General features: G+C 41.0%; 2 protein-coding genes across 2 annotated transcripts in view; one reads left to right on the top strand and one right to left on the bottom strand.

The window, feature by feature from the left end:
* The window catches only part of atrip (ATR interacting protein), a 9438-nt gene extending 3313 nt beyond the window's left edge, over positions 1-6125 (bottom strand). Inside the window, 13 exon segments of the mRNA XM_008320577.3 lie at positions 247-428; positions 1010-1054; positions 1224-1458; positions 1698-1856; positions 2253-2358; positions 3022-3117; positions 3212-3357; positions 3555-3667; positions 3757-3880; positions 3882-3901; positions 4888-4970; positions 5072-5400; positions 5808-6125. Of these exon segments, the coding sequence (XP_008318799.1) occupies positions 247-428; positions 1010-1054; positions 1224-1458; positions 1698-1856; positions 2253-2358; positions 3022-3117; positions 3212-3357; positions 3555-3667; positions 3757-3880; positions 3882-3901; positions 4888-4970; positions 5072-5399 (1637 nt within the window). The 5' untranslated portion in view covers position 5400; positions 5808-6125.
* Positions 6126-8764: 2639 nt separating this feature from the next.
* Positions 8765-18577, top strand: LOC107989261 (uncharacterized). The gene is made up of 6 exons (XM_017036977.2): positions 8765-9409; positions 11093-11316; positions 11445-11547; positions 11851-11946; positions 12124-12638; positions 12908-18577. Exons 1-6 carry the CDS (start codon positions 9368-9370, stop codon positions 14382-14384), a joined length of 2457 nt encoding a protein of 818 aa, XP_016892466.1. The 5' UTR covers positions 8765-9367; the 3' UTR covers positions 14385-18577.
* Positions 18578-18878: the final 301 nt, after the last annotated feature.

The raw sequence follows: 18878 nt of genomic DNA on the forward strand, positions 1-18878 counted from the left end.
TACATAAGTTGTGTGAAAAACTATTGATGGTGAAGCCATGAGAAGTGTTGTGACCAGTGTTGTGTGTTTTTCAACAACCATATCAAACTACATCAGTTTGGAGCCGTGCCACATTGTGGTCACATTTTAAGCAGACAGAGAAGAAGAAGTTAGGTTTATCCTAAATGTGTAATGTTGAAAGCTTAAAGCTAGGTTTATTAGCCTGGGCTAAATGCTACGATCAGTCTGCACCAAATGCAGTTGTACCTGTCAGTGTGTGTCTGTGGTGTCCTCTTTATCAGGACACTCAGTGTGTTCATGGCACTGAGGACAAGTTCCTTCTTCTGTGAGCTGCTGCTGCTGCCAGCGCCTGCTTCACACAGCTGTAGCACCGACTGAAGCAAGGAATTCTGGGAGCAGAGGTCCACAACTGCAGCAGAGGAATTACCCTATGACCATAGGAAAGGAAAGGAAGTCGTTTTTACACATTTCAAACAATCAAGGAATCAAATTTATAATGACATCCACAAAAACAAAATGGCTAATCAAGCTGAATAAAAGAACAAAGTTAAAGGTCACAGCAAACAATAAATAATAGAAACATTACAAAAAATATACATATATTTTAAGCATAGATTTTAACAGCCTCACATCATTAATCATGTACATGTCAGTAGCATGTAACTTATAGTGTAATTAGTATCTTAGTATAATTATGATACATTCGTGTTCTTTATTTTCTTAAGGTATTTCCTTAGATACAGACAACTGGGGGCAATAATCACTTGGAAGACCACGGTAAAAATCCAAGTGAAATTCAGGAAGAGTAATCAGGAAAAGGCAGATTTTAGAAATGTAATCATATCAGCACGTGCTAAAGACAGAGAGAAAATATGCTGTTTTATTATAACATCTGACAATTATTGTAATTTAGATAAGAAAGCCATCATTGCTATGGTGAATAGAGAAGACTGATGCAAAAAAAAAACAAAAAAAAATTTTGTTCGTGTGAACCAGCAGGAGTTTTTACCTTTATTTTGCTCTTATTCACATTTGCCAACACTGACTCCACCACCTGTAAAAGCAGCACAAAGGTCATAAGTCAAGGGCACAAACTCACAAACACAAGGAAGAGCAGAAATATTTCAACTTTTATATTTGTTTCTTTTATGTTTTTGTCACTGTGAAGAAAACAGTGAAGTCATGTTGCAGTATTTATTATATATTATAATTATTATTATTACCTCATCACTGTGTGCCAGCAGCAAATACAGGACCCTCAGTGAAGCCAGACCAGTTTCCTCCACACTGAATCCTGACAACCCATTCTCCTGAAGTCTGTCTGCCTTAAACGAGGGCGCTGCATCAGAGTCTGATCCACGTCCTTCTGAGCTGGAATGGTGTGAGTTCAAATCCTTGCAGAGGCGAGACAAGTGGAAGTCCAGCAGTGGGAGGAGGAGGACTGCACCAGGACATGACCTAAAATACAAAAAATATTGTTATGTTTTTTTTAATAAAGAGGCAAAAACATAACACTACACTTTCTTAGTTTTTGAAAGACTGAAAGTACCAGCAATTTCCCTATAATTAACATGGTAGATGTGCTGTATCCGTTGGCCAAAAGAGGGCTCTGATGTACAACGAACAGTCGTGTATTGTACTGGACTCTTAGTGACTACTTGGTCCCAACAGTGGCTGTAGCTATTTTAAAAATGTACCTGTTATTATTGCTGCTGGCTGCCATCACTGCTGTGCTCTGACTGAGTCTGGTCAGTCCAGTTACAGCCAGACTCTGGAGTGGACTCAGAGAAGCTGTGGGTGAGCCATCGTCCCCGACATGAGATGCTGCTTCAGGGGGGAGCAGAAAACCTGACAGCCTGCAGGACACAGATCAATCATCTTGATATATTGGTAACATTAATTATTATTACATAATTTATATTGTCAAATACTTTATGGTTTGTTTTTATTAACAGAAGAAAATGTGTTTTAGAAAGAGTGAAAAGTTATAACTCAACCGGTAGAGTTGAGGATTTAAAAGAGTATAAATTTTAAACGGATTTGGCGCCATCCTGTGGTGACTAGGGATCAAGTAACTTAAAACAGCAAGTTTTACAGTTACTCTGTCAAATTTATATTTATTATTCTCCTCAAGGGCAGTTTGACCTTTGGTACATACTGATACCCTGCACTGACAAAGTTTGTCCTTCATGTTTATTAGAACAATGTTGTTGTTGACAGTCTTTAATACATGTGTGTGCTTTTGTGTTTACCTGGATATCTGCTGGATGTCTGTCAAACCCATAGACAGTAGATGAGACAGGCTGAGGCTACTGGGAAACAGAGGCTGCTGAAGTAACAAACCTAGTAGGATGCCACCTGCAGGCAAGACATAATAGATGTCAATGGTCCATTCAGTGCTATGGGATTTTTTAAACCTATCTATTTAATGTGGAAAACATTATAACAAGAGATAATAATAAACTGCTAAAATAATATCCTCATACTTAAACAATATAAAAAAAAATGTTTACACTACAGCCACTAAGATGGATTCAAGATTGAACAGTTGGTCTTATGACAACACTGAAATGTAACAGTGTCTTCATAGACTGGGCAAATTCCACATATTCCACATTAAAGAATATAATTACACAACATAATATGTAGTAGAAGTGTTATAAAAGAACACACACACCACGAAACATCATTAAGTGCAAAAACAGCTTTACACCTGCAAAAGCACAGGACAGTGTTCATACTGACCTACTCTGTCTCTGATTGGCTCTTAAACTAATGATCTGGAGTCAGTATTTTCAACATTCCTATCATTATGTCGAACAGTTTCTAAGATTTCTAATACAAAAAAGAATAAACCCTGCTAGAGTAGTTTAATTTTATATTGTTACTGTATGTGTAATGAAATATTCAACAAAAACAAACATTTTATGGAATATAATTCATTGAACTGATCCCAAAGTATAGAAATGTGAAAGCTTTAAAGTTTAAAATATCAACACTCAGACTGACTGCCTGACTGACCTCGGTGCTGCAGGTGTGATGCTCTGACACACAGGAAGGGATCAGTATGAGACACTTCCTGTCTGTTTTCACCAGATTTGCTGTTAGAAGTTCTCTCTGCAATTATCAAACAACAATCAAAAATAGAAATGGACACTATCTCCTAAGATCCAATGCTATCGTTGATTATGATTGTGATGATGTCACGTACCATCTCTTCGTTTCTTTAACGGAGTCTTGACTGGTGTCATTCTAGTAGGCAGTTGGGCTCCAAATGTTTCCTTTGTGATAAAACCACTTCCCATTGGAGAGGAGGAGCTGCTGCCGCTCCCGTGATACAGGTGGGCAACTTTAGGGCTGATAACAAAAAGAGGAATGTTTTGATGACTATAATTGGGCCTTTACAAATACAAAAAGCAGGTGTACACTGTATATAAATAATATAATAATAATTATATATAATAATAATTAAATTCACATAGTCATAGGGATCCATAACAACAACATGAAATAATTTACTGGCAGATTTGTTGCTTGGTTTGATGATGACTGACCTGTTCTTGGATGGTGGAGAGTTTGATTTGTTTTTGTCTAAACAGTGCAGTTTGGTTTTCATCTCATTGATTTCTGCTTCTTTGAATTGCAACTCAGACTGCAGAGATTGAACCTGCACATGGACAATGTGTGATTATGTATTTTCTTTTTCAGACAAGTACTGTAAGTACTGTGAGTGCGTCTAAATTTAGTTCCTATCACCTTCCTGTTGAGCTCCTTCTCTTTGTCACTCTGCTCCTTCTGTCGCTGCATCTCCAGCAGGAGTTGATTCTGCCTCTGAGTGTCTTTCTCCTGATGGGCTGCCCTCAGTGAGTCTCTGAGAACACTCCTCCTCAACCTCCTTCAGCTAATGACATGTACACATTAAACAGCACAAATTAATAAATAAAACTCTTGTTTTAGAAAAAAAGAAAATCCTTTATGACGTCAAGGCAATGGTCTAGTCTAGTGGTTATGAGTTCTGGTTTGTGATTAGAGGATTTGATGGTAGGAATCAACATGTGTGATACGAGCACCAGCAATATGTCAAAAATGTTTAGAAATTTATTAGGGTTAAATATGAAGCCACAGAAAAATTAATTGGTAGTTTTATTTTGTGGCTAATCAAACCCAATTTGACTGTTCTGCAACAGTATTTTTTAACCTTGGTAAGTAGGTGGAGTTGCCTGAAATACAAATGGGGTCCTTTTTCCAACAATTCAGTTCACAGCGCTCCAGTTTCAGATCTGGCTTTATGTTATGGCTTAGCAAAGTCGTCGATTTGTACCATCATTAAGAACAAGGAAGAAATAGATGAAGCTAAGGTCGCCAAAAGAATTGGCTGTGATCACCAAGCAAAGATCTCAGACAAAAGAAGAAGTGAAAAAGTTGCTACTAATTTGGATCAACAAAAAGCAGTTGGCCGGTAACAGTATTTCGGAAGCAATAATTGTGAGAAAACGAAGAAAACATTTGCCCAATCACAACTCCTCAGCACCGGTGAGGACAAATGAAACTGCCTGTCCTATTTATAGCTTTATTCTTTATCCAGTTGTGTTTGTCTTTTTTGTTAGATCTAATTATTTTCATTGGTTTTGTGTACAAACTTGTACACAAAATACTGTTGAAAGAGTTTGAATAAGCAATCATCCAGGGTCCAGGAACGGATTAATCCATTTTACAGTGATTTCTATGGGGAAAATTGTTTCAGTTTTCAAACTTTTCAGTTCACAAATGGCCTTCAGGAATTAAAGAAATGTACAATATCAAAATGAACTACTGCTTTGTTACTTATTTGCCTTTTTTCTTTTATTAAATGAAGTTCTCATAATCAAGTTATGAAGAAAGCATCACCTTTTTTTTCAGCTCAGCATGTTGGACCTCCAGCTGACTGTATGATTCTTCTCTGTCCAACCCAACCTGCTGCTGCCTTGTTCCTGACAACACAAGCAAGTTTTTTCATCAAACATCACTCCCCGTTCTAAAAATGGGACAATGGACCAAATTGAGACACAATTAACATCTGTTCTGAACTCACCGAGAGGCTCTCTGTTTGGTATCCCAGCATTCCCTGTGGTGCTGCTGTTAAACGCATATGCGTTTTCTCTGCTTTGCTTAGCTGAAACTTTGCTCAGAGGTTTGTTATGCCACGCCGATGACAACAAGGCAGACTCTAGTGGTGTTGTTTCAGATTTAGACCTCACTGCTGTCCCGGCTGTTGAAGTAGCAATGGCCTGCGAGGCGATGACGTCAATCTCATCCAGGTCATCTTGGGTGAAGTCTCCATCATCTCCAAACGAGTCATCATAGGCTGTCGCTACATTGTGTTCCAGTCCTCGAAAGCGTTTGGTGGGCGGGCAGTTCATGCTAAAGGACAACGTAGAGAAAATAACCAATTCAAGGTCTGACACAATACTGAACGCTGACCTTAAAACAACAACTGACCACAGTGCCACTACTGCACCAAGTAGCCCTGTAAACACAACATGCACAGTACAAACAACGTATTCATGAATGTTTAATACTTTATTTATTCAAATTGTCTTCTTTAACACTTTACTTTAACACTTGGGTTTCACTGACGGTGTTTTTGTAGGATAAGGAAATAAAGAAACTCGAATAAATATATGCACAACAAGCTGACGGGATATGCGTACAAAGACATATTTACATTATGAAAGGAAACCAAAGTTGCCAAAACTTATTATACATATCCACGCGTGGATAAGCTATTGCCAAACCCATGTTTGACCCAACTATTAAACTTCCTTTACCTTTGCTCTCAGCGCTGCTGCTGTTATGACTCCTGTTAGCTTGGACAAGTCACGTTGATTACAGAAGTTAGCTTGCAATGCTAACAAAGCTAACTCCGTCCTGACACTAAACAGGATGTAAAGTTATATATATAAGAATTGTGAATATCTTATGGGAACGGTGAGTTACTCTGTACCTCCGCTTTCACTTACACAGAGAAAAGAGTTTCTACACAGTTCGCTAACGTGAAAAACACAAACTCTACTCTGTCATACATTTCTGGACTAGCCGTATGAACATGCAAACATCCAGCCGCTAAGGACCAGCGGAAGCCGACCAATCCGAAGGACGTGCTCAGATGACAGCCAATCAGCGAAGAAAATACGCTGACGACATTTTTGATACAGGTCCTCGCCAAAGACAAGTTTACTAAGCGCGAACAGTACATGCCATTAGACGGAATCTGTGTACAGGGTGTTCCTTAATGATGGGGTTTAAAACATTTTTACGAACATGAATTTCAAAATGTATTTATTCTCTCATTTGTAGGTTTGGCAGAATCGTTTTCAGATTTGATTTTCGACACTTTACTGGCAATTATTTACGAATAACACTACAGAGTAACAATATGTGTGTGTATTGGAAATAAGTCTAAGTCTAAATTGTTTTTAAACCATTTTCCATTATTCTATGTATGTCCATGTTTTATTATTCAATGAGTTATTAGAAAGAAAACATGTCCTAAAGCAGCTGTTATTAAAACGACAGCCCACAGGTTATATAGAAAATATAAATAAAAGTGCTATGATAAGGACAAAAGGCAAACTGCGATGGTTTGTGAGTGTACAAATGTTACACTGTTGAAAAAAGTATAAGTAGTTCACAGTGCACACAGATAATTACACAGAATCGTTGGAAGATGTTTTTTTTTCAAGAGATCCTATGCAATTATATATGTCAACTGAATAGTAATTAGCTTAATTGTCCAACAGCATAATGGATGGAAATCAACATAAATGTCAGTTTATTTATCTCCTACTGCTATTCCATTTCAGGTTCGTGTGGGGGGCCAGTGGAAATCACAGCAGGCAAGGACAAGAGTCATCCTGGACCACCGGTCACAGGGCTGCGTACAGAGACTAATAACATTTACATTCACATTCATATCTATAGTCAGTTTAGAATGAAGAACTGACCTTGACCTGAAGACCTGAAGAGTTCAAATGAATTAGTTAAATTTATTAAAATGTGTCATTAGACGATAAATGTCATATAAATGTGATATAGATATTACCCACATCCTTTCCTGTTTTTTCCTGCCTTTCTAGGCTTGAAATGTAGCAGAGGTACTTGGAAACAGTTCTTTCCATTTTTAGACACAGGTCTATGTGTCACATGTGAGGCTCTGCAGTGTGTATTTGTGAACACACCATTTTGACACATGCTCTCTCTATCTCTTCCCCTCTCTCATTCTCTCTCTCTTTCTCTCGATATTGCTATCTCTCAGTATTTCTCACTCCTCTCTATGTCTACGACTCTCACTCTTGTCCTCTTGCATCCATGTTTTTTGTCTTTGTCTTTTGTTGACGTGTAGAACTCAGATGATCAGATGTACCCATCATCATCATCATCATCATCATCACCATTATGTCTACCAACCAGTATTTACCACATGACTTGTTGTTGATGGAAAATAATTAAATTCTACGGCTTCACCTTGGGACTGAGGCAGCCTCTGCTCTGACTTGACTTGCTCTACACATACAGTAACTGACAGGCAAGCTAGTTGCTATGGCAACCAAACAGTCAAAGCAGGGTCAGTTGGAATGAATCAGTTGAAATGACGGCTGTATAAATGTCTCTGGGATTTTTATTTTGTTTTTAGTGCTAAGCATAGAGACTGTAACTTTGTAATTTTGGACTGTGTGGAGTTTCACCGTCCTCTCCTGTGGCCCTCTCTGTCAGGAAGTCGCTGCGTGTACATTTGTCCATTTTAGTATTTATTTCTTCATTAGTTAATATTCTATTTCTCTAATGTCACCCCTTCAAATGTAACAGTAGTTATTAATAGAAAATGGTCTCAGTGAAATGTAAGAGAAATTCAAGTTCTTTGTAAACCAAATGATCTGGCCAACTGTTGCGTCTGTGGTGTGTCTAATTTTAGAACATGTAGTCTTTACTTCTGTGCCAACATTCTGTGGACTTAAACTAATTAAAGAAAGAAAAAAATGGCTCACTCATTTAGAAATCTACTGCTAGTCATTTACAAAAACAATTTCAAACTTTATAATGAATGAATCAAAGAAACCTCTCTACCATGGATAGAGTGTAAAACTATAGTATTATAGTATATATAGTTTAATTTTACGTAGCTATTTTTGGGTAATTTTTCAGGCAGGTATCCCTAAAATAGGGAATATCATTGTGGAAATCTTTGCAACCCACAATGGCTGGTCAACTGCTTGGAAGGCAGTTATGCTAACCTCTATACCACCACTGCTGTATAGAAAGTGAATTACAATTTGAAGTCAGCAGATTTGAAAAGACTTAAAACACAACATGAACATTACAACAATACAGACCAGAATACTGCACAGATACTGATGTTGCAGTATTTGTCGAATTATTTATCTTCTAATTTCATTTCATTTAACATTTGTGATATTTTATTTTCTCCTGCCCTCATGATAATATCAAACAAATTCACTATTTGTTAAAACCACACCTTTTTCATATGTGCATTAAAATGAGCTGACACTGTAAGTTATGGTTTCACAAATTATTATTTACATTCAGAAGGACCTCCTGTGGTTGTGCATTGAAGATGTTTTAATCATAATATTGAAGGAAACAATTAATTTGGACTAAACAGCACAGTAAAAATACAGATTCCTGAAATGTGTCCATTGAATTCTATAAGATCGCTTCATTCAGCAGAAGCCAAAGCTCTCTGAAGGGTTTCAGTGGAGGACCTGGATCCACTTAGTATGCACTGAGCAGCACCAGGGGTTTCCTGGCTGAATAGATGGATGGCTGGATGGTGTGCTTGTTCTGCTGTTGCGTGTTCCAGTGCAGAGCAGCCTGCCTTCTGCACATGTCGAGGTTTCACCAAGGAGTTTCCGTAAGAGATGGAGCCATCCAAAGGGAGACCACTGCCGTGTGATTGGCTAGTTAGCTTTTAAAGGCTACCAATCAGACACTGTCTTTGCTCTGCGAGACTGTGTGTGTTTCCCCTCTCCTCTCTGAACACATCGTGTCAGCTTGCGCATATTTTTATGTTTGCGGTGCTGCATACATGTATGAGGGTGTGTGCGCGCGTGTTGCTGAAAATCTGGAAACAGAAAAGGAGGCAAGGAGAGAGATGCTGAAGAAACTGAGGCAAATTTAAAGGAGGATACAAAGAGCAGGGAGGAAGAGGCAGTGAGTAATGGACAGATGTTAGAGGGAGAGGGACGGCAGATCGCACTGTGAGCACGGATCAACGAAGAGAGTGAGGAGAAGGAGAAGTGGGGAGGAGGAGACTGAAGGAAGCAGCAGCATCACTGATTATCACAGGCAGCCATCCTCTGTTGCCGTGACGATGGGCTGCTGGCTCTCTGGACCATGGATGGGCGACCCAACGGTAAGCGTCGAAAAAAGATCTACCTCCATACAGATAATGGCTTAGATGACGAAGATGAGAAACAACCGCGGGCTTTTCTGTGTGTGTGTGTCCATGCATGCATCAGTGGGTGTGTGTATGCAGATGCGAAATGCCATCAGCCTTTCATAAATCTGCAGTATTTTTTTTACAATTGACAAATTAATCAAATATTTCTCTGTGTTTCTGTGAATTTCTTTGAGTTCTTTCTTTATGTATTAACATGAGAATTGTGTTTTATATTTGTCATCTGATGAACATTCCCAGTCATTCTGCCGCTGTCCTCTGTCTCCACACACACACTCACACACACACACACACACACACACACAGGTGCCATTTTGTGCCTCTCAGCTCATGCTGGGTGTATGTGTGTGTGTGTGAGTGTGTTTTTTTGTGGATAAATGTAGCAGTGGGTGACTCATGGTTGTGATGTACAGGAGGCAACAACACTGTTCATGCGTCTAATTCGATGGCTGCAGAGCTGCATCTGGTGGTGTGAGTGTGTGTAGGCGTGCGTGAGTGTGTAAAGCAGTGTGGGGTTTATGTTAGCTTGTAGGTGTTAACCCTTTAGTGCTTACATGGACATCGTGTTCACATTTGTTCAATGCCAACCACAATCACCAAAACTCCAACTGTGCTCGTCAGCCTGTGATGAATCCGCTCTCCGTCTTCAGGCAGCACAGCTTCCTGGAGCTCAGTTGCGTAATGTCGTTGAAACTCTGACATTTTTCCATTCACAGTTGTCATCTGGATGGACGTGGATTTTTTCTCACGATGCTTAAATCAAACCTTCTCTCAGTCCGTGTTTCTCTTACGTAATGTTGTGGTGACAAACAATACAGTACACAGAATAGCAGAGCAGCACACTGGCACAGACTGGGAGGTGTTGAGGTTCTAATTGTTGAATGAGTCAAACTTTCCTGTAGTGCCACACTACATCTTATTAGTCACTTCATTAACACTCCACACTTCAAATTTGTAAAAAGAGCTTCCAGCAGTGCTGTGACACGGGCCTTACATGGAAAATGTCAACAGTATTCCCTAATATTGAGTTGATGAAGTGAGAAGTTTGTACTGTAGATGGTGAAACCTTTACTGTACATGGGTTTAGAAGAATCTATACCTGACAAACAATACATTTACAAAAGTCAGCTGTTTAATTTTTCTATTTGTTTGAAATATATTTGTTGTTGTTGTCATGACTAAATAGAAAAACACACTCAATTTGTATTAGTTTGGTTTGTTTCAAAAAGATAACTTCAATATCAACTTTAATGTTTAGGTTCACAGTACAGAGAAAGAGGCAGTAGATAGATAGATTGTTAGATTGATAGATACATGTATTACAACTCTAACTGTGATGAGCTATCATATATTACAACTCTAACTGTGATGAGCTATGTTTTTTTCTTTTGTGTTTAAATTGGGTTTTTAAAGTTTTTAAAGGAGCGCAAACATCACATTTTATCCAAACTTAGACCAAACCTTTTAGAATTGATCAAACTTGCCAACAGCTTCTGATCCTTTCATCTTTGCCTTGAAATAACTGAAAGAGCATTTGGAAGGAACTGTAATATGAATATTTTCCAAGTTTTAAAGTTGTCTCACAGCTTTTTTATTTTTAAATCACTCCAAAGTCACCTGTGCGTGTGTCTGTCACAGATAACTGGCCGAAGCGTTGCACACCTGAGCCAGAGAGATGCTTTGCGAATCCTGGCAGCCAGTCAACATCCAATCACCGTGCAGATCAAGGGTCAGAGAGGGCGGAGCACCGAGGTGGACAGGGGAACCTGGGAGCCCCTCCCTCTCAATCTGCAGCACCTCAATCTGCCTCATTCAGTAATTGGGCCAGAGCTTAATGCAACAAGCCCCTCCTTTCAGGACAGGTAACTCCAACCCTGACTACCAACCTTAGCCTCTCAGTTTTAAATAACTGACAAACTGAGATACAGAGTAGTGTTTCCTGTCTGTCTGCTCAGTTACATGACTTTTCCTTTTACTCTGTCCATCACAGACGTTACTACAACCACCTGGCTCTGCCACAAGATCACTGCGATGGAGGACGGTACAGCTATCTGTCCAACTCCTTGGGGGACACAGTGGACATCAATCATCAGGTGACAAAGATCATTAAAAATAGTCATGGATCAGTGGTTGTCAAACTGTGGTACATGTACCAGTGGTGGTTACTTGGGCTCCCTCTAGTGGCATGCAGAGATTTCTTTTCTTTTACCTGTTACCTTTTTATGATAGTTATACTGGCTACTTGGAGAGACAAATATGTTTTTCAAAAAGTCTAAAAGAGTAGACAGAACAAGAGTAAAGTTTGAAAATACAGTGAGGCTGAATTTCTCCAGAAACGTACTGCAGTTTAACATATGAGGCTATGGAATACTGATTTTCTTTTTTTTCCTACTCAGGACCCTGAGCGGAGCAGTTGTCAGCCAAAAGAGCAGAATTGTCTGATGGCATGTTGCAACACCAGCTCAGGAGAACGAAATCGCCGCCACAGTCAGGTAGAAACACAGAAATGAATTGTCCATCAGATATGTTTGATAGAAAGTGAAAAAAGTTACTGAAAGAAATAATGCAATAATTATTATGTAAAGCCATACTGTAGCTAAAGCTACCTTCCTTACTCTATTACTGTTGTATATTCCAGAAATATCTGGTTCAATGACGTGTTTTTACAGACTGACGATGAGGACTTCATGTTGGAGAAGCCTCTGGGCTTCCTGCCTCTCCACCATGAGCTGGACAGTGGTCTGGGCTGGACTGACGGCTCCATACACCAGGGAGATCTCTCAGGACTGGAGACTGAGGAGGGAGGCCTGGAGGAATGCCACTCACACGGAGCCTTGGCTCCAGGGATTTGTGGGGGCTTCGGAGGTGGCGGCTCTCCCTCCTCGGAGTCCTTCATTTCCTCTGAGCTTAGCGACTCTGGTTTCTACAGTGTCAGCACAGGAGAATTCAGGCACTTCCAGAGGCTCCTGGAGAAGCGAATGCGTCTGTACAATGCCAGGCTGCAGCATCAGAACGAAGGCTGTGAGAGGAGGGAGCGGCGCGACAGTTGCCCTAAAAGCCACCGGGAGCTGTTGGAGGCCATTCCTGAGGCACTGACCATGCAGCCACAGAGGCAACGCCTCCAGCTTGGGCTGGAGGAGGCCACTGGAGCAGTCTTGGACGTCCCACCTCGCGGACTTTTCAGGTAGAAACGGAAGAATTTCAAAGTTAAAAACATTAAAAAAAATTTACTTTGCTTTGATGCAGCTGTGCTTCAAGGCCTTGCATAAAACAAGATGACTTATAGTTCGAATTTTTGCTGTTCATAACATTAATCTAACGTCCAAAGGTGTTTTATAACACAATAATGATTTTAAGAACAAACGTTTTTAAGACATGTCAACGTTAATGTTTTGGCCCATATTATAAAAATTTGTTTTCAGGCTCTTTGAGCTCTTCCTCCTTATTTTTTAGGGTCTCGTCTGTGCAGTTCAACAAAGCCGACCGCCCTTGTCTGAACCGGCACAGCTCCAGCAGCGGGGCTCTCTTCAATCCATCTCATGCCCACGCCGCAGTCTCACGGATGACTGCCCCCATCCTCTCCACCTGCAGCACTCCCTCCAGCCACAGGAGGCCACTAGTGCCCATGCAGCACCACCATCAGGTCTCCAGCTCAGTGGGAATGCTGAGGAGAAGCAGAACCCTTCACCACCGTCCTCCCCCGCAAGAGTACCGCCGCAGGGCCAGTCACCCGGCATCTCCATCCTACTGTGCAGCCACCATGCACCACTGCGTAGCTGCCACACCGCATAATGTCTGTCCACCAGGTCTGCCAGAAGACGGTGAACTCATGACCGGAGTGGTGCCCTCGCACTCGGTGGCCCTGTCCGTCTCACCCCAGCAACATTCCACCACTCTGGGTCACATGAGGCCAGCTGAGACACACGAGCGATGCTACGACAGCAACGCCAACGGTCAGATGACACATTACGATTGCTGGCACTCACAAGAAAGAGTCTTGATGGCAGAGCCAGCGCTGACAGAAAGAGACAGAGAAATAGAACGAGAAATGGAGCAACAGAGGCAAATGCAAAAGGAGATGGAACTGAAGAGGGAGAGGGAGAGGGAGGCACAGATTCAGGAGGAGCTGGACAGAGAAAGGCAACGGGAGATGGAGAGGAAGCGGATCAGAGAGCGGCAGCAGCGCCTCCAGAGTATGGCTCACTCTTCTCAGTCTGGAGACGTTAATGACACGTGGCCCAAACCAGCCAGTCGGCAGTCCCAGGGAGGTGGAGGTGCCAGAGGACTTTACAGCACCCTGGAAGGCCACATAGGTTCAGGTTCCAGTGCTGCTGTTACAGCTCCCTCTGGCTGGGATGCTAAGACGTGTAGCATTAATGCTGGATTAAACCCTAATCCCAGTGCCGGGCCGCAACTGAAACCTAACCTGAGCTCCAAAACCATCACAAACACCCGGGTCTCTAGGAATCAGCTGCTGAGAGACCGGGCGTCCCAGCTGGCCGACGAACGCAGTGGCATGAGCACCGATGAGGAAACCAACACTGACATGCTGCTGGGCCGCTACTGGAGCAGGACAGAGAGGAGGGAACACTTTCTTTTGGCACGTGAGCAGAAGCAGCAGCAGCTGCTGGCCAGAGCGGGGGTCCTACGAGATGTCGCCAGCAGAACAGGAGCCGCAGCAGGGGGCGCAGGAGGAGGCGCCGCTCTCGGAGACGGAGGCGCTCAGGAGAGCAGAGGTGTTGGACCTTTTGCAGAAGGACGTTGCAACACTGTCCTAGAGATGAGTCAGAAGAAACTGAGTCGTCTGAGAAACAGGAAGCTCTTGGACGACTGGACCACAGTAGAGGAGCTGCTGACCCACGGGACCAGGTTGGACAGCCACGAGGACACCATGTGTCCGAGCTCTCTGCTGACAGTCACCACGGTCTAACTGCATTTACGCCACGTTTAACTGTGTATGAGTGTGAGTGTGAGCAATGTCGGGCGTGATTGAAGGCATTTTGGAAACCTCACTGTTCTGTCTTCTCCCAGAGTTAGAAGACAAGATGAGCATCACCCTTGGATGGTTTCATCATTTCATTTGTCACAATTTAGCAGATAATTGTGAAGTATCGCAACACAACATGTATCAGTTCATCTGCCAGCTGATGTACTGGTACAAAAAGATATTGGAAGCTTTGTTGCTCCAGATGGAGGCAGTCTAGCGAGTCCTCGTATTCTTCCTGTGTCCAAGTTGAGTTAGAAAGGTTTGTGCTGAACACCTTTTTTTTCAACAAAGGCTTTAATAATCAAAGAGAGCTGAGAATATCCAGGCACTGTGTGCATTTGGTGACAGATTGATGCACAGATAGGCGGTGAATAATGGGCAGACGTCACGGTAAAATCTGAACAAACGCATGAGCAGGCAGCACAGATGACACTGTCCTGACCTGCTCCACTGTCTGCCTTTGTGCTAGGACTCCATGACACACACAAAATCCGACCCGACGCTCAGTTCTGACACTGATGCTCATCCTCTCCTATGACTCTGGACGATGGAGAACCAAAGGGTTTCATGAGAAATGTCACTAAATGGATGTGTGTGTGTGAATCTCCCTGTACGTCACTCAACTGTTTTTGCAACGTATGACTGCGTCACCGTTGTACAGCGCCAACTGACCCTGCGACAAATTGTGCGTGTGCATGACGCCCGTAACAACAAACAACTGACAAACAGCAAAAGAGTGGACCGTCAGTGTGGACACGTCATGCAACACTTTTTGTTTGGCAGCATTTTTTTTAACGAAAATTTTAAAAATATTTTTAATTTTAGATTGATTCACTCAAACAGATCCTGGGTCTCTGGGGGAGCAGTACTGTACCCTGATAGTCACGTCAGGGCCACTGAACACACTGACTGAGTGAGACTTGACACCAAATCCTGATTGTTTTCATAGAAAATCAACCATCGATACATTTTTTTCTTTTGGTTGTTCTTATAAAAGAACAATCTAGAAGAAAGAACACGTCCAACACTGCGTAAACTGTGATTGATCAGCATCATGTACAGCATGTGTGGGAACGGACGTCAGTTACAACACAGTATGACATTAGCTGCTGCAGCGGTGGTTTATGCTGCATTCACTGACCATTATTTTGAACCTTTTCGCATATTAAAACATAGATTTAAACAGACATATTACAACAGTCACTGTCAAGTGTGGGAGCTATTGACCAAAATACAGGCTGTTTGGAATACCAGTGTTTTCATATTAGTGAGGCCTTGCTCCAAAAGTGCTTTATGGGAAAAACATGGTGGATAGGATTTTTAATGTCTTTCAGTTTGGATGGAGGGTTGTGTCAGAGGTGACGTGAAGATTAATAAGACACTAGTGAGGTCTGCTATGGCGTTTGGTTTAGAGACCAAGATGGTTTGGACATGTGACAGTGGAGATGTTGGAGCTGTTAGACAAGAAGTGAAAAAGTATAATAAGAAAAATGGTAATGACTAGAGATGATTGGTTTAACAGTAGAGGAGACAAGAGGTAGACAGATGACCTGCTGTACTGACCCCTGGGTGAAGCGCCCTAAAGAAGAATGCCAGTTTGACTCATCTCTGAAGCAGGAGACTTGATGTGCAACACATCAGATGTTCCTGCAGGCTTTGCATAAGTTCACTATTAGCCTGAATTTGACATTTTAAAATTTTAAAAAACCCTTATATTACACTTGGTCAAGGCTGGTTTCGTTTTATGTTCCTAAAGTATTAAAGGAAAAACAATTTCCAATGTGGTATTTCTGCATTTCAAGCTTTTGTTTGTACAACTGCACTGATGTAATATACAATGTCACCTCTAGAGGCCACTAAACCCCATGCAATCCCACGTTTTGAACAAGCAGCTCTTAGAAGAGCTTGACTTGTGATGAACAGTTTGGACTCTTTGAGAACGTATTCTACAGTGAGGACTGGCAGTTATCAGGGATGGCAAATTTAGCTGGAACAACTTTAGGGAACACACACACACACACACACACACACACACTTCGAACCCTTGTGCCAGACTTTGGCTCACTATGTTATTACCACTGTTACAAATGTTGCAACTTTTGAGCATAGAATTTACAGAAATCCCACAAAAGTCCAAGTATTTCAGCACATTTAATAACACTTTCTAGACTTTCTAGAAATTCAAGACATGATTAAACACGAGGAACAACTGGTGTCGTTTCCTCCGATTACTCAGACCAGGCTACTTCATCTGTTCATGTTGTAGGCTAGCTGACAACCATTCTGTTGACGTGGTATGAATGCAGTATAGGCTGGGTGTCCCTGCCAACCCACCGGTGTCTTAGCTGTTTACACGTTTACCTGCCCAGGTAACAACTCATGCATGTTTTACTGAGAGCTGCAGTAATTCATTCACTTCAAGTTGACGATTTAAAAGGCTCAACACAGCAGCACATGTCCTCTTTACAATAGCTTGCGGCACGTGTGCGGACACAGCAGATGGCGCTAAAGTCCAATGTTAACATTCCACTCTGAGAAAGTACGACACTGGTAATCTTCGACTTTGCAGATTCCAGGTCTTCGGTTTGGGAAAATGTGCAATATTACCTCAATCTAGTTTTCCAGGACAATGACGATGCGGTGTGTGAAATTTGTCCGCTGTGGCAGTTCACCACCGGGCCACAGGTCGTGCTGTTACTTAAATTTGCAAGAGTGAAGGTGAAACAGACATCGACCTTATGGTTTTCCAGACGAGACAGACCTAAGAAAATAACTTTTTGCACATAATTTTTATAGCTGCAGTTTTCCGTACCTGGGACTGAGGCCAGTAGAACGACTGTAGATATCGTGTTTAAGACAGTGTACAGTGACGTTACCTTATTAACTATCATAGTGATTTATGAAGGAAAAACAAATCAACACGTTTATTGTCATTGTGTTGGACATATATTTCAATATTTTTCTCGTGGTGATTATTTAAAAAAAATCCTTAATAACAGTTTTTAATTATCTTTGAAATCAGTCTATTTTGTTTGCGGGATTCTAAAAAACTTTACTTTGGCTGTTTTTTTTTTCCACACTTAGACACAATTTGTGAATATTATTGTCTGTTTCAATGGGTAAATTTGAATTTTACTGTTGTTTTGTGTTATTTATGACATGTATATATTGGTTTTTATGAAGGAAACGGTGCAGTTAAGAATGAGCCGAGTCACAGGACATCACACGTTTACGTCACATGTCTGCGCACACGAGGAGTCAAAAAGTTCTCAGACAAATACAAAGCCTCTTTTTCAACCCTCTTTTCAGAAATCAAAACAAACCAATTGAAACTTTATTCCCCTCCTCAATAAATTTGAAGACTTGGTAAAGCACATGCATTATTAAACTGCAAATCAGCATTGATGAAACTTCCCTTTTTTAAATATATAATTCTATTGTAAGTATTATTTAGAAAAAGGCATACATTCTTAAAAATGTGGAAGAACAGAAATGGTACAGGTAAAATTGGAAAAAAGCAAAATTCTGCAAAAACACAAAAATCAAATAAAGCTGCATCTTTTTTTTTCATTATACTTCACTGTCTGTGACATGGTGACTACAGATACTGTATCTTATTTATGCTTTAGTGTCATTTTAATTTTATTTTTCTGAAATCTTCCCACAAGTTTTTCCCACCTCAGGGGCTCGTCTGATTGGCTTAGCTCTGGTATGGTGAACATTCTCCACCTGTGATCAGGAATTTGGCATTTTATATTAATTTAAATGTGGATTTACCTTTTTATTTTATTTTTAATAAATGCACTCAAATCCACACCTAAAAATCCACCTAAAAAAGACCTTGGTAATGTTCAGACATTTTAAACCCAGTGACGTTAAAGTTTTCCTTTTCTCTTTGCTGTGACTCACACAATCTGAATAATGAATGATGGAGATGTTTTTTTTTCCCTCCTCCCACCTCCCTCCTTCCTCTCAATCTCTTTCGCCTTCACTACACAAGAACACGGAGTGCTGAAAATAGCACTGCTGTCCTCGTGTGATGTGAAATTAAAAGCACACTGAAGCGGGAGAAGCTTGCTGCCGGAGAACTCACTGCACTTGTTTTAACTCCATCTGACAGTCATTGCCCCCCCCCCNCTCCATCTGTCTGTGCCGGGCTGATTCTCACAGCAACATGCTCTTTTGGAATATGATGATGTACATGTGATTGTAATAAAGAGATTCTAATTAGCTATGACCAAGTGGTCTGTCTTTTCATTTTGACAGTATTACATACTACTATACATACATACATACATACATATATATATATATATATATATATATATATATATATATATATACACATTTGTGAAAATACTTTGATAACTGTTTCAGAGTAACTCTTATGTTAGATCAATGTCTGACAGGCAAATGGGATACAACAAAAACTACTAA

Source organism: Cynoglossus semilaevis, chromosome 11 (assembly GCF_000523025.1).
Source record: "Cynoglossus semilaevis isolate Cse_v1.0 chromosome 11, Cse_v1.0, whole genome shotgun sequence".
Classification (NCBI taxonomy): domain Eukaryota; kingdom Metazoa; phylum Chordata; class Actinopteri; order Pleuronectiformes; family Cynoglossidae; genus Cynoglossus; species Cynoglossus semilaevis.

Coding starts and splice junctions, on each gene's coding strand:
- LOC107989261 (XM_017036977.2), top strand. CDS start 9,368: ATGGGCTGCTGGCTCTCTGGACCATGGATGGGCGACCCAACG. Junction 11,317..11,444: donor AGCCCCTCCTTTCAGGACAG/GTAACTCCAACC, acceptor TGTCCATCACAG/ACGTTACTACAACCACCTGG. Junction 11,947..12,123: donor GAAATCGCCGCCACAGTCAG/GTAGAAACACAG, acceptor GTGTTTTTACAG/ACTGACGATGAGGACTTCAT.